This window comes from Macaca fascicularis, chromosome 10 (assembly GCF_037993035.2).
Source record: "Macaca fascicularis isolate 582-1 chromosome 10, T2T-MFA8v1.1".
NCBI lineage: Eukaryota > Metazoa > Chordata > Mammalia > Primates > Cercopithecidae > Macaca > Macaca fascicularis.
The window spans coordinates 5,024,804-5,039,771 of NC_088384.1; the positions used below are offsets into that span (position 1 = coordinate 5,024,804).

The 14,968-nt window shown below is 57.7% G+C and overlaps 1 protein-coding gene across 7 annotated transcripts in view; it reads left to right on the forward strand.

Moving 5' to 3' along the window:
* Positions 1 to 11,041: 11,041 nt before the first annotated feature.
* Positions 11,042 to 14,968, forward strand: part of CELSR1 (cadherin EGF LAG seven-pass G-type receptor 1) — a 190,065-nt gene continuing 186,138 nt past the window's right edge. For all 7 annotated transcript variants that reach the window (XM_045363426.3, XM_045363428.3, XM_045363427.3 and 4 more), the window contains exon 1: positions 11,042 to 14,675. In XM_045363426.3, coding sequence (XP_045219361.2) covers positions 11,129 to 14,675 — 3,547 coding nt within the window. In that variant the 5' untranslated portion in view covers positions 11,042 to 11,128. The remainder of the gene's footprint in view (positions 14,676 to 14,968) is intronic.

Genomic DNA, 14,968 nt, shown 5'->3' on the forward strand with positions numbered 1-14,968 from the left:
AAATGAAGCAGCCTTCCCCGAGTCTTGGTGGCCCCAGGAAGCATCTCTGAAGTGTGAGGATTTGGGGGTCACAGTGGGTACCCTCAAAGGCCAGCCTTGGGAATGCTCCTGGCTTCCACTCGAACAAATCTCCCCCTTCTCCTCCCAGAACACTCTGGCCAGGAGTGACACTGATGGACCATTCACCCTCCTGCTGACTGTACAGCCCCGTCCTGGGCTCTGGCAGACCGTGAGCACTGCCTTCCCAGCAGAACCTGGCTTGACCCCCACATGGCAGACATTGTGATGTCAGCCCATGTAGAGACAGCCATCTCAGACCGCTGACCTCCGCAACCAGCAGACAATCAGCGTCTTGTTTAAGACTAAGTTAACTTTAAGATTAAGTTTGTGTGGCCTGGCACAGTGGCTCATACCTGTAATCCCAGCACTTTGGGAGGCCAAGGTGGGTGGATCACCTGAGGTCAGGAGTTCAAGACCAGCCTGGCCAACATGGTGAAACCTCATCTCTACTAAAAACACAAAAATTAGCCGGGCATGGTGGCATATGCCTGTAATCCCAGCTACTCGGGAGGCTGAGGCAGGAGAATTGCTTGAACCTGGGAGGTAAAGGTTGCAGTGAGCTGAGATCGTGCCACTGCACTCCAGCCAAGGTGAGAGAGTAAGACTGTCTCCAAAAAAAAAAAAAAAAAAGACTAAGTTTGTAGGATTTTATTACATCAACCAGAGGAGAAGACTGAGGCCCAGAGAGGAAAACAGACTTGCCCAAGCTCCACCAGGCCTCCTGACTCATCACCCAGTGCTCCCTGCCTGTCCTGCCTGACCTCCTCACATGACAGGCACAGAGGCCCCAGCTCACATGTCCACTGCTGATTCTGCAGAGGCAAAAGATTGGAAAGAGCAAGCCAAGTCCATTTCTCTGGGTGGGCGAGTGAGCAAATTCTGTGGTCAGAGAAGCCCGTGTGCCCTGAATCATGCAAAGGAACCAATGAACCAATTTTAGCAGAAGTTAGAACTTGCAGGAATCAAACGCTCTGCCAATAGCTCCTCCTTGTCCCCTGCGTCCCCCGAAGCAGGTGGCGGTGTGCCACGATGTCAAACTGGATTTAGAGTTTGTTAGCTTCGTGAGAACCCAGAACACACACCGCCTGCGTCCCCGAGGCCAGCTGGGTGGCTCTGGCCTATTTATAGTGTCCTCATCCATCTTCTTTTCTTTTGATCAGGGCAGGACCTGATCTCCTCGGAGGAGCTGCAAATCTCGGCATGCTCGACAAATTCCAGCAGGGCGTGAATCATGGGCTCCTGCCTCGTGAGGGCCCCCCACTGCCAATGGGACTGGTGGAGCTCTGGGGCTCGCCTGCTGCCCAGCTTGGAGCCAGAGCCAGGCCTGATGGAGTCCTCCCTGCACATTCCAGAGGAGCTCAAACTAGCTTTCCCTCTGGGGATCTCACCTGACACTGCAAGGCAGAGTGCCCCATGAAGGGAGGGTTTCCTTCGCTTGCCTTTTTGCCCTGGCAAGACTGGCAACCAGGAGTCCATGAGCACTGGTGCCTCCTCAGGGCTGGCACCTCTTTCTGGGAAGCCACACGGGTCTCGGACAGCTGTGCCCTTCCTGTTCCCCTCCAGCTGCCAGATGGCCAGAGTTCCCATGTGCCCTGGAATGTGGGACTCTCTTTGAGACGTCCACTTGCGGACCTGTCCTCAGGCCCTGGGGTCAGCACACAGGTGGCCAGTTTCTTTGGGCTCAGGGTCAGGCTTCCACTGGTGGGTAGAGGCAGCCCTTTGTCCCACGTCCTGCCCCAGCGTTCCTGAGTAGCGGGCTCCCTCCCCCATCCTCTTGGCAGCTGTCCCTCCCTGCTCCCTCCCGGTGACCACAGCCAAGCCAAGAGGCCTGTGCTCTGTTCCCCACACGTCCACATAGAGCGGCTGGACACCGGTGTTGAGTGCTGTGGAGGTGGCTGTGGGGAGTGGACATTCCATTGTAATGACGGCAAAAATAGCCATGATCTTTCAGCCACTGCTGGAACTGCTGGAGTCGGGCCCTTCCCAGGTATGATTTGCCCTCCCCGATGGTGCCTTTGTCTCCCAGATGTGCAGATGTGGAAGCCAAGGTCCTAGGGATCAGGGGAACCTCATGACGGAGGAGGCAGGGGGCCAGGACTGGCTTCTGAGCTCTGCAATCCCAGTGTTATGGTCTGTCTTTTAATATTTAAAAAGAAGATACAATGATATAATTAGGATGCCGCAATCCCAGCACTTTGGGAGGCCAAGGCAGGCAGATCACTTGAGGTCAGGAGTTTGAGACCAGCCTGGCCAACATGGTGAAATCCCGTCTCTACTAAAAATACAATAAAATTAGCCGGGTGTGATCTCAGCTACTCAGGAGGCTGAGGCAGGAGGATCGCTTGAATCGGGGAGGCAGAGGTTGCTGCACTCCAGCCTGGGTGACACAGCAAAATCTCAAAAAACAAAACAAAACAATAATAATAATTAGGATGCTGACACTGTACCTTTTCTGGGTCTCTCCCATTCCTGTAGAATCGTTCTTGCCCACAATCACCTGCCCATCTCTCTTGCACCCCAGAAAAGTTTTGCCAGTTGAGGAAGAGAAAAAAATAATCTGATACGTACTGTCTGTATTCTCCCATGACAATCATCTCTCTATGGGGGGAGGGGGTCCATGTGTCCGTGTCCACCATGGTGTTGAATGAATATTGAACAAATGGCTGAATGTGCATGAAGGAAAGGAGATGGTGGGTGGTTCAAGTATGGTTCTTGCTTCCCCATTCCAGGCAGGACATAAGCGGGGGGCCAGGGAGGACATGGCCAGGCTGGAAGAGTGTCATCAACCCGTGGCTGCTGGGGTGAGTGGCCCTCCTGTCCAGCCACAGTATCAGGGGGTGGGTGAAGGTGTTCGGAGGGGACAGAAAAGCAGGGGCCACTGACTTCCCCCACCCCCCACTCTGCCAATCCTACCTCAGGGCAGTTTTTTGTTTTTTGTTTTTTTTTTGAGACAGAATCTCGCTGTGTCACCCAGGCTGGAGTGCAGTGGCTTGATCTTGGCTCACTGAAACCTCCACCTCCCTGATTCAAGCAATTCTCTTGCCTCGGCTTCCTGAGTAGCAGGACTACAGGTGCGCACCACCATGCCCAGCTAATTTTTGTATTTTTAGTAGAGATGGGGGTTTCACCGTGGTGGCCAGGTTGGTCTCGAACTCCTGACCTCAGGTGATCTGCCCGCCTCGGCCTCCCAAAGTGCTGGGATTATGGGCATGAACCACCGCACCCGGCCCTCAGGGTAACTTTGGTGCCCCTCCCTATATCCAGCAAGGGCAGAGGAAAGTCCCCAGGGAAAGTCCTCTATGAACCATCGACGACGGCACGGTTAGTAGTAGTTACAATGCCAAAATTAAAAAATAAAATAAAAAGATTTTGTGTGCAATTTTGCAGAGGGAATGTCTTGCCCTTTTTTTTCCACTCAGAAGGAAGGGCGGTTATTCAAAACAGTCAAAAAGTGGGAACAGCCCAAATCCCCACTGGCTGGTGAGTAGATAAACAAACTGTAGTGTATCCATAACGTTACTCAGCCTTCAAAAGAAGGAAGCACTAATTTATGCTCCAATGTGCAGGAACCATGAAACGTGGTGCTAAGAAAGAAGCCAGGCGCAAGAGGCCACATAGTGTGTGATTCCACTGACACAAACCACCCAGGACAGGCCAGTCCACAGAGTCAGGAAGCCAGTTGTCAGTTGCTGGGGGCTGGCAGGGGATTGATGATGACTTTGGGGCTTCTTTTTGGGGTGATTCAATGTTCTAGAATTAGATAGTGGTGAGGACTGCACAACTCTGTGAATATACTAAAAGCATTGCATTGCACACTTTAAAGTGGGTAATTTTTAAGGTATGTGAAGTGTGTCTCATTTTTTTTTCTTTTTAAATTTATTTTTTGGGCCAGGTGCAGTGGCTCATGCCTGTAATCCCAGCACTTTGGGAGGTCGAGGTGGGAGGATCACGAGGTCAAGAGATTGAGACCATCCTGGCCAACATGGTGAAACTCCGTCTCCACTAAAAATACAAAAATGAGCTGGGCACGGTGGTGCACGCTTGTAGTCCCAGTCACTCAGGAGGCTGAGGCAGGAGAATCGCTTGAACCTGGGAGGTGGAGGTCGCAGTGAGCTGAGATTGTGCCATTGCACTCCAGCCTGGGGACGGAGTGAGACTACGTCTCAAAAAAAAAAAAAAAAAATTTTTTTTTTTAGAGATGAGGTTTCATTATGTTACCCAGTCTGGTCCCGAACTCCTGGGCTCAAGCGATCCACCTACCTTGGCCTCCCAAAGTGTTGGGATTGCAGGCATGTGCCACCGTACCTGGCCCTCGCATCTTATTTTTATTTTTATTTGTTTTGAGACGGAGTCTTGCTTTGTCACCTAGGCTGGAGTGCAGAGGCACGATCTCAGCTCACTGCAAGCTCCGCCTCCCAGGTTCACGCCATTCTCCTGCCTCAGCCTTCCAAATAGCAGGGGCTACAGGCACCCGCCACCACGCCCGGCTAATTTTTTTGTATTTTTAGTAGAGACAGCATTTCACCGTCTTAGCCAGGATGGTCTCGATCTCCTGACCTCGTGATCCGCCCGTCTCGGCCTCCCAAAGTACTGGGATTATAGGTGTGAGCCACGGCGCCCGGCCTCATCTCATTTTTAAAAGAAGGCCAAGAATGGTGGCACGTGCCTGTAATCCCAGCTACAAGGAAAGCTAAGGCAGGAGAATTGCTTGAACCCGGGAAGCAGAGGTTGCAGGGAAATGTAATAGTTTAACTTAAGAACTTAAAGGTAGGTCACTCAGACTTCTCTTAAAGATGGAGATGGCACACAAAAATGCAGGTTTTGCCGGTCGCAGGGGCTCATGCCTGTAATCCTAGCGCTTTGGGAGGCTGAGGCGGGTGGATCACCTGAGGTCAGGAGTTTGAGACTGGCCTGACCAACATGGAGAAACACTGTCTCCACTAAAAATACAAAAAATTAGCTGGGCGGGATGGGGCATGCCTGTAATCTCAACTACTCAGGAGGCTGAGGCAGGAGAATTGCTTGAACCTGAGGTTGGAGGTTGCGGTGAGCCAAGATCATACCACTGCACTCCAGCCTGGGTGACAAGAGTGAAACTCTGTCTCAAAAATAAATAAATAAGGCCAGGCATAGAGGCTTACGCCTGTAATCCCAGCACTCTAGGAAGGCAGAGGAGGGAAGATAGCTTGAGGTTGGGAGTTTGAGACCAGTCTGGGCAATGTAGCAAGACCCTGTCACTACAAACATTAAAAAGAAAAAATTAGCCAAGCATAGTGGTATGTGCCTGTAGTCCCAGCTACTCAGGAGGCTGAGGCAGGAGGATCACTTGGGCCCAGGGGTTTGAGGCTGCCGTGAGCTATGGTCACGCCACTGCCCTCCAGCCTGGGTGACAGAGTGAGCCCCAGTTTCAGGGAAATAAAAGGGAGGGAGGTATGTAAAGAAGAACAGTAATCAAGTGAGACAACATTCCCCTGTATCGGCTCCATGATGACGTTTATGTGCCTCAGGTGTGGGGCCAGGAAACAAGATGGACCACGACCATGGTAGTAATAGTGATAGGATCAAAGATATCCAGCAGCGTGAACTCAGCAGGTGTGAACCCTCTTCTGGGAGCACTTGGATCCCCCTTCCCTGAGCCTGGAGTTAGCAGCCCTCCCAGTCACTGCCCCCAAATGCAGCTCCTGTGCCCTCCTGGGGCTTGTGTGCTCATCTGGGCCCTTCATTCTTGTTCCCTGGGACCAGATGGAGGTGCGGGGCGCGGGGGGAGCCCCACCTCTGCGCTGTGCACTCTGAGCCTCTGTTTGCTGTGCGTCTTGCAGAGCTGGGCATCCTCACCCTGCAGAGAGTGAGGGGCTCGGGAGTCCCAGGAGCAGCGGGCAGTATGACCAGTAGCCTATGTGGCCGGCCACTGCTCGGGGCCAGCAGCATCCTATGTGTGGGTTCGTGCACAGGGTTCACTCTCAGCATGGTAGCCACGGAGCCTGGGGCTCAGGCTGGTCTCTGCTCTGCTCAGGGACAGTGTGGTGGGCACCTGCACAGGGAGCCAGGCAGGCACAGTGGGGTAGAGCCTGTGCTTGGCCACTAGGGGCCAGTGCAGCCCTGAGATGGGCCCAGCGGGCACAGGCAAGGTGGGTGAGCGTGGGGCAAGGGCATGGCCACTGGACCCTGTTGTTCCTCCCCACCCAGGCTGCCCAGGGAGATGCAAGAGCAGCTCTGGACACAAGACCTGAGCCCATCACCCTGAGCCCATAGCATTTCCAGGCAGGCTGGAGATTCGTCTCGGGCTTTTGTGCATGCCAGCTAACCTTCCTGGAGCTTTCCAGAACCTTCTCAGAGCTAAAGCCTCCCTGGAGCAGGTTGCTCAGGTGCTGGCATCTCAGGGAGCACCTGAGGGCGCCGAGCTCCCAGGAGGAGCCTTCACGAGGGGGCCTGGGTAGCTGAACGCGACAGCCCATGGGCAAGAAATCCCAGCATTTGTATTAGACAAGTTCTGGCAACTTCCAAGCAGGAAAACATTTTTTCTTTGTAGTCATAACGTTATCCTGGCCTTCCAGGGAAGCGCTAGTACATAAGAGGTGCTTGATTAGGATCTAAATTCCCTGTAGCCCCTTGCCTCTATTAACTCTATGTCGAGGCTTCATTTTTGTTCTGTGTTTTAACTTTCACAATTTTCCATGTATCAAACCCCACCAACTGTAAGGCACTTGGGGGGGGGGAGGCAGAGGGGTGCAATGGGCCTGTTCCCAAGAAGCTTCCCCCAGAATTCCAAAAACAGGGCAAAATGGAGCTTGGTCTGGACTCACTCGGCTTTTGCCTGTGGGTGATTTCTTGTGGCTCCTTGCTGTTTAACGACTGGCCCAGGAATTTATTGTGTAAGGAGCAGATGCCAGAAGTCATGTAGCTTCTGGTTCCAGCCCCTGGCAAAAAGCATTTTGAAGAGCTTTCTACAGTACGTACAACACTAGAAATCCATCGTGTCTACCTTCTTTTTTTTTTTTTTCTAAATTCTATTTTTGTTTTAAAAAATGCTCACTTCCCGTGAAGCACCTCCGGGCAAGTGCAAAATATAAACATCAATTACAATCCATTGAGCCCAAGAAAGGCCGCAAGCAGCAATTCTAGGCACAGAAAACTGGTCAGTGGCTCTCAGGGTGACAGGTGCAAGAATGACCCAGTTCGCTGTTACTCAACTCCAAGCCCCCTCCCTACCCTGAGAGTTATGAGTGGGCCACTGACCCCCAGAGATGGTGGGCACATGGGGGTCAGGGAGGAGAGACCCTACTCCAAGCCAACCCCAAAGGGGAAGGACATGGGCCGGGCAGTAACCTGTGGGAGCCACAGACTCAGGCAGTGGACGAGCCCACCACATAGGTAGCTCCCCTTTACAAAGCCCCACGTATATCCCTTCCACTCTCCAGGAACCAGTTCCACTTTCTGCAAACACATTGGGTGGACTGGATCAGTGTCTGAGTACAGACCCCTTGTGAAATCAGCTGAAAGCTGCCGCCCCTGCCTCTGCTCCAACACAGAGGTGTGACCACATTCAATTCACATAATGAAGACAGAGAGGATGCAGCCTTGAACTTATGCTAGGAAACAGCAACTGTGATAGTAGTAAATGCTATTCCTGGCAGATCCATGCCTGAGCCAGGCCCTATGCCAACTGCTCCGTGCAGATTGTCTTGTTAATCCTTCAGCAATGCCAGCAGTCTAGGACTATTGCGTCCAGTTAGAAGAAGGAGTTAGGCCTGGGCGAAGGTCACACAACTAGTTAGTGGCAGAATTAAAGCTCAACCCCTCGAAGGTGCCAGTCATTCTAAACTCGTGATTTCTGATGTGGCCGGACCACCAGGCCATCTCAGCACAAGCTGCAGCCTCTGTCTTTTTAGTCCCTCTCCCCTCCCCACGTATTTAAAATTGTAGATTCTAGGCCAGGTGTGGTGGCTCACGCCTGTAATCCCAGCACTTTGGGAGGCTGAGGTGGGCAGATCACCTGAGGTCAGGAGTTCCAGACCAGCCTGGCCAACATGGTGAAACCCTGTCTCTACTAAAAATACACAAATTAGCCAGGACTGGTGGTGTGTGCCTATAATCCCAGCTACTCCAGAGGCTGAGGCAGGAGAACTGCTTAAACCCAGGAGGCGGATGTTGCAGTGAGCCGAGATCGTGCCACTGTCCTCCAGCCTGGGTGAGAGAGCAAAACTCCATCTAAAAAATAAATAAAATAAAATAAAATAAAATAAAATAAAATAAAATAAAATAAAATAAAATAAAAACTGTGGACTCTAAATAGGGTGCGGTGGCTCATACCTGTAATCCTAGCACTTTGAGACGCTGAAGTGGGAGGATCTATTGAGCCCAGAAGTTTGAGACCAACCTGGGCAACATAGCAAGACCCCATCTATATTTAAAAATAAATAAAAATAAAACTGCATACTCTAGATGCAGGCATTGGGAAAAGTACACAAATCGTGTGTAGAGTTCAATGTATGATCATGAAGCCCACACTCAGGTAACCCTCAGGTCCAGAAGGGGACGCCCCCGCCCCCCAGAGCCATCCTGAATGTGCGCATAGTCACCTCATCGCTTTTCTTCTTTCCTATTTGTGCACACCCCTAAACGTTATGGTGGAGTTAGGCTTGCTGTCGGTCTAAGTGTGAATGGAATGACCTTTTGTCTTTGCTGGACGTCCTGTTAGTGAGATTCATTCATCCTCCCATCCCTAGGACCTGGAAATGGTGCTGGGCAGTCCCTGTGGTTACCTCGCAGCCTGCAGGTGTCTTATTCCAGAAAAGCAGGCCCACACCTGAACGCACTGGCTGCAGCTGAGTTTTGTTTATCTAAACCCAACCCACTCTGCTTAAAGCCTTATTGCAAAATATGCGCTCCTGGGGTTCTCTGGCTTTCCTGCTGCCTGGGTTCCCTTCAGGTCCGCCCAGCAGCCTTCTACTGGGAGGCTCCAGGCTCAGGGACCCGCCCTGCCTTCCTGTCCCAGAACTGTCCTTTCATCCTTCCCCGGTGGGGAGGTCCTGGACCGGTCACATTAAGGGATGAACTTTTCTCCTTCCTCCTCTCCCTCCACACACACATTTCCCAACAGGACTCTCCAGTGGAAACCCCGAATTAAGAGGTTCCAAAGCAACTCCACCTTTTAGATCAATATAACCTCTTCAAAGCCTCGCTACTGGGAAGAAAATGCTCACGTTGGGCTTCAGCCCAAAGACATTGTTTCAGCAGCTTTGAGCGAAGTTGGCTGAGTGTGCGTGTGACACACACACAGACAGATCGCTCCGGGGGAGAAACCCCTCCGGGTCTCCACAGCCGCCCACGGTCCTCGTCGAGACTGGACTCATCTGAGCTCAGCTCAGAGATCTAGCTGCAGGATCCGACCCTCTCTTGCCAAAAAGACCCGCTCTAGGGGTGACTGCGCATTACTTCCACCCCCACCGCTCCGACCGGCCCCAGGAGAAGCCTTTCTAGGAGAGGCGCCTCCCACCTACCATCCCCGACCACTGGGAGGCCTAAGGGCTGCACTGGATTCCCGCGCCGCGAGCGCCACCGAGGGAGAGTGCGCGCCCTTCCCGGGCTCTGGTTGCACAGTCCCAAAGCCCCGCCCATGCGGGGGTCGCTAAGTCCTAAGCCCCCACCCCCTCCATGGCTGTGCACCATCCGGAGGCAGGTGTACCCGTCACGCAGACCTAAAGCTGCCCCCGGCCCCCGAGGTTCCCTGCAGGAGGCGCGGGTGTGTGTCGCTTTTCTGAACGCTCTAAGGTCTCTGCCCCCCGCCCCCCGCTGTCCTGTGTAGGAGGCTGGGCAGGGGCTGTGGCACAGCTCTAAATCCCTGCGGGTGCTTGCTAGCCCCAGGCGGTTTCCAGAGCCCCTGGTTCCCGCTCCCCCGCAACCCGCTTCGGGAGGAGCCGGACTCTCTGGGACTCCGCTACACGTCCGCGAACGCTCGGGCCGGGCCGCACGCGGGACCTGAGCGCGCCTCCGCCGTCCTCTCCAAATCCCTTATGTCAACCGGGGTTTTCTTCTTTCATTTAAAAGTTGCGCTTTAAACCAAGTGGGACGCAGATCCGGTAGCTGCCTATTGGGTTTCAAAGTCCAGGGAGTTTTAGTCGGGGTGAAGCATTTTAGCCTCCGTGCGTCTTGCTGTAAAATGGGTAACCCCCTCGACAGCCTCCGCAGTCCTTAATAGGGGGGCTCCCTGGCCCCTCGGCCCCAGTCCTCCGCCCCCGGGTCCTACCCGCGCGGCACTCCTCGCGGCGGCCTCAGTGGATCTTTCTGCCGGGGTGGGGAGCCATGCTCTGAGCCTCGGCCCCGGGCCTGAGGTGCGGAGCCACCGCCCCACGGGTAGCGGCCACCGGGAGCCCCAGCCCCACCTTTCCCGGCCCTGTTCCCTCGGCCCCGCCCCCCGGGAGGTTGGGTGGGGAGGCCTCCGGGGACTAGGCCCCCAGCCCCCGCCCTGGCCGCGCCCTCGCGTCTCCATAGCGATCCTCTCGGCGCGCACCTCCGAGCCGGCTCCCCCGCGGGCCGAACAATACGCGGCTGGGCCGGGGGCGGGGCGGGGCCGGGCCGGGGGCGGGGAGAGCGCGGGTGGAGGGGGTGCGGGCCAAGCGCACCGCCCAGGCAGCAGCCGGCCGCCGGGGTCTACGCGGCGCGGAGCTGCCCAGCCCGCTCCGGGAACTCAGCCCCCGCCCCACGCCGGGCCCGCCCCGCTTCCCACGCCCGTCCGGCCGAGCCCGCGCCGGAGCCACCTGGAGCTGCCTGGAGCCGCCGCCGCCGCAGGTTGATGCGCGGCGCCCTCCCGGGACGCGCGGAGGAGCCATCTTGAAACCAACTTCGCAAACTTTCGCAAAGTGCTCTCGAAGTGGAAGCTGCGGGGGAGGCCAGGCGCGCGGTCCCCACAGTCCCCGCCAGGGCCCCCGGGGAGGCGGGACGCGGACCGCCCCGAGGGCCGGGCGCCAGGCTCCCGCAAGCCGCTCCCCGGCCGCGCCGGGTGGATGCGGAGGCGCGCCGGGTGCATGGATTGTGTTTGGGCGCCCGGCTCGGGCTCGGGCTCCGGGCCATGGCGCCGCCGCCGCCCGTGCTGCCCATGCTGCTGCTTCTGGCCGCCGCCGCCGCCCTGCCGGCGCTGGGGCTGCGAGCGGCCGCCTGGGAGCCGCACGTACCCGGCGGGGCCCGCGCCTTCGCCCTCGGGCCAGGCTGTACCTACGCGGTGGGAGCCGCGCGCACGTCCTGGGCGCCGCGGGAGCTGCTGGACGTGGGCCGCGATGGGCGGCTGGCAGGACGGCGGCGCGTCTCGGGCGCCGGGCCCCGGGGCTGCGTGCGCCTGGCTGGGCGCCCGCTGCCGCTGCAAGTCCGCTTGGCGGCCCGCGGTGCCCCGACGGCGCTGAGCCGCCGCCTGCGGGCGCGCGCGCACCATCCCGGCTGCGGAGCCCGTGCCCGGCTCTGCGGGGCTTTCTGCTTCCCGGTTCCCGGCGGCGGCGCGGCCGCGCGGCTTTCCACGCTCGCAGCTCCGACCACCTTACCCGCCTGCAGCTGCCCGCCGCGCCCCGGGCCCCGCTGTCCCGGCCGCCCTATCTGCCTGCCGCCGGGCAGTTCAGTCCGCTTGCGTCTGCTCTGCGCCCTTTGGCGCGCGGCTGGCTCCGTACCCGTGAGATTAGAGGTGGAGGCAGCCACCGCGGGGACGCCCTCCGCGTCGCCATCCCCATCACCGCCGCTGCCGCCGAACTTGCCCCAAGCCCGGGTGGGGCCGGCGCGACGGGCCCGGCGGGGCACGAGTGGCAGAGGGAGCCTGAAGTTCCCGATGCCCAACTACCAGGTGGCTTTGTTTGAGAACGAGCCGGCGGGCACCCTCATCCTCCAGCTGCACGCGCACTACACCATCGAGGGCGAGGAGGAGCGAGTGAGCTATTACATGGAGGGGCTGTTCGACGAGCGCTCCCGGGGCTACTTCCGCATCGACTCCGCCACGGGTGCTGTGAGCACGGACAGCGTGCTGGACCGCGAGACCAAGGAGACGCACGTCCTCAGGGTGAAGGCCGTCGACTACAGCACGCCGCCGCGCTCGGCCACCACCTATATCACCGTCTTGGTCAAAGACACCAACGATCACAGCCCGGTCTTCGAGCAGTCGGAGTACCGCGAGCGCGTACGGGAGAACCTGGAGGTGGGCTACGAGGTGCTGACCATCCGCGCCAGCGACCGCGACTCGCCTGTCAACGCCAACTTGCGCTACCGTGTGCTGGGGGGCGCGTGGGACGTCTTCCAGCTCAACGAGAGCTCCGGCGTGGTGAGCACGAGGGCGGTGCTGGACCGGGAGGAGGCGGCCGAGTACCAGCTGCTGGTGGAGGCCAACGACCAGGGGCGCAACCCGGGCCCGCTCAGCGCCACGGCCACCGTGTACATCGAGGTGGAGGACGAGAACGACAACTACCCCCAGTTCAGTGAGCAGAACTATGTGGTCCAGGTGCCAGAGGACGTGGGGCTCAACACCGCTGTGCTGCGAGTGCAGGCCACGGACCGGGACCAGGGCCAGAACGCGGCCATTCACTATAGCATCCTCAGCGGGAACGTGGCCGGCCAGTTCTACCTGCACTCACTGAGCGGGATCCTGGATGTGATCAACCCCCTGGATTTCGAGGATGTCCAGAAGTACTCGCTGAGCATCAAGGCCCAGGATGGGGGCCGGCCGCCGCTCATCAATTCTTCCGGGGTGGTGTCTGTGCAGGTGCTGGATGTCAACGACAACGAGCCTATCTTTGTGAGCAGCCCGTTCCAGGCCACGGTGCTGGAGAATGTGCCCCTGGGCTACCCGGTGGTGCACATTCAGGCGGTGGACGCGGACTCAGGGGAGAACGCCCGGCTGCACTATCGCCTGGTGGACACAGCCTCCGCCTTTCTGGGGGGTGGCAGTGCTGGGCCTAAGAACCCTGCCCCCACCCCTGACTTCCCCTTTCAGATCCACAACAGCTCCGGTTGGATCACGGTGTGTGCCGAGCTGGACCGCGAGGAGGTGGAGCACTACAGCTTCGGGGTGGAGGCGGTGGACCACGGCTCGCCCCCCATGAGCTCCTCCACCAGCGTGTCCATCACGGTGCTGGATGTGAACGACAATGACCCGGTGTTCACGCAGCCCACCTACGAGCTTCGTCTGAATGAGGATGCGGCTGTAGGGAGCAGCGTGCTGACCCTGCAGGCCCGCGACCGTGATGCTAACAGTGTGATTACCTACCAGCTCACGGGGGGCAACACCCGGAACCGCTTTGCACTCAGCAGCCAGAGAGGGGGCGGCCTCATCACCCTGGCGCTACCTCTGGACTACAAACAGGAGCAGCAGTACGTGCTGGCGGTGACGGCCTCTGACGGCACACGGTCACACACTGCGCATGTCCTAATCAATGTCACCGACGCCAACACCCACCGGCCCGTCTTTCAGAGCTCCCATTACACAGTGAGTGTCAGTGAGGACAGGCCTGTGGGCACCTCCATTGCTACCCTCAGTGCCAACGATGAGGACACAGGAGAGAATGCCCGCATCACCTACGTGATTCAGGACCCCGTGCCGCAGTTCCGCATCGACCCCGACAGTGGCACCATGTACACCATGATGGAGTTGGACTATGAAAACCAGGTCGCCTACACACTGACCATCATGGCCCAGGACAACGGCATCCCGCAGAAATCAGACACCACCACCCTAGAGATCCTCATCCTCGATGCCAATGACAATGCGCCCCAGTTCCTGTGGGATTTCTACCAGGGTTCCATCTTTGAGGATGCTCCACCCTCAACCAGCATCCTCCAGGTCTCCGCCACGGACCGGGACTCAGGTCCCAATGGACGTCTGCTGTACACCTTCCAGGGTGGGGACGACGGCGATGGGGACTTCTACATCGAGCCCACGTCTGGTGTGATCCGCACCCAGCGCCGGCTGGACCGGGAGAATGTGGCCGTGTACAACCTTTGGGCTCTGGCTGTGGATCGGGGCAGTCCCACTCCCCTTAGCGCCTCGGTGGAAATCCAGGTGACCATCTTGGACATTAATGACAATGCCCCCATGTTTGAGAAGGATGAGCTGGAGCTGTTTGTTGAGGAGAACAACCCAGTGGGGTCGGTGGTGGCAAAGATTCGTGCCAACGACCCTGATGAAGGCCCCAATGCCCAGATCATGTATCAGATTGTGGAAGGGGATATGCGGCATTTCTTCCAGCTGGACCTGCTCAACGGGGACCTGCGTGCCATGGTGGAGCTGGACTTTGAGGTCCGGCGGGAGTATGTGCTGGTGGTGCAGGCCACATCGGCTCCGCTGGTGAGCCGAGCCACGGTCCACATCCTTCTCGTGGACCAGAATGACAACCCGCCCGTGCTGCCCGACTTCCAGATCCTCTTCAACAACTATGTCACCAACAAGTCCAACAACTTCCCCACCGGGGTGATCGGCCGCATCCCGGCCCATGACCCCGACGTGTCGGACAGCCTCAACTACACCTTCCTGCAGGGCAATGAGCTGCGCCTGTTGCTGTTGGACCCCGCCACGGGTGAGCTGCAGCTCAGCCGCGACCTGGACAACAACCGGCCGCTGGAGGCGCTCATGGAGGTGTCTGTATCTGGTGAGTGGCCGTCGGGGTGGGAGGAGCAGCTCCGGATGGGCCTCCTGGAGAGCCTCAGGAACCCGCCAAGGGCCCCGCCTGGCATGCCGGGGCGCATTTGGGCCGGGCCCGGGCAGCTCTGCAAGGATTTGTTGCCGCTGGTTGGATGCTGGGGGTGAGCACCCCACCTAGGCCCAGCGAGGGGTAGAAAGCACCGCGCCGCTTCCGTCAGCATTTTCCTGGGAGCAGGCCTGTGGTTCTCCAAGTTCAAGACCACGGCTCAGCGCCTTTCCCAGCAGGCTAGTGACTCCTGA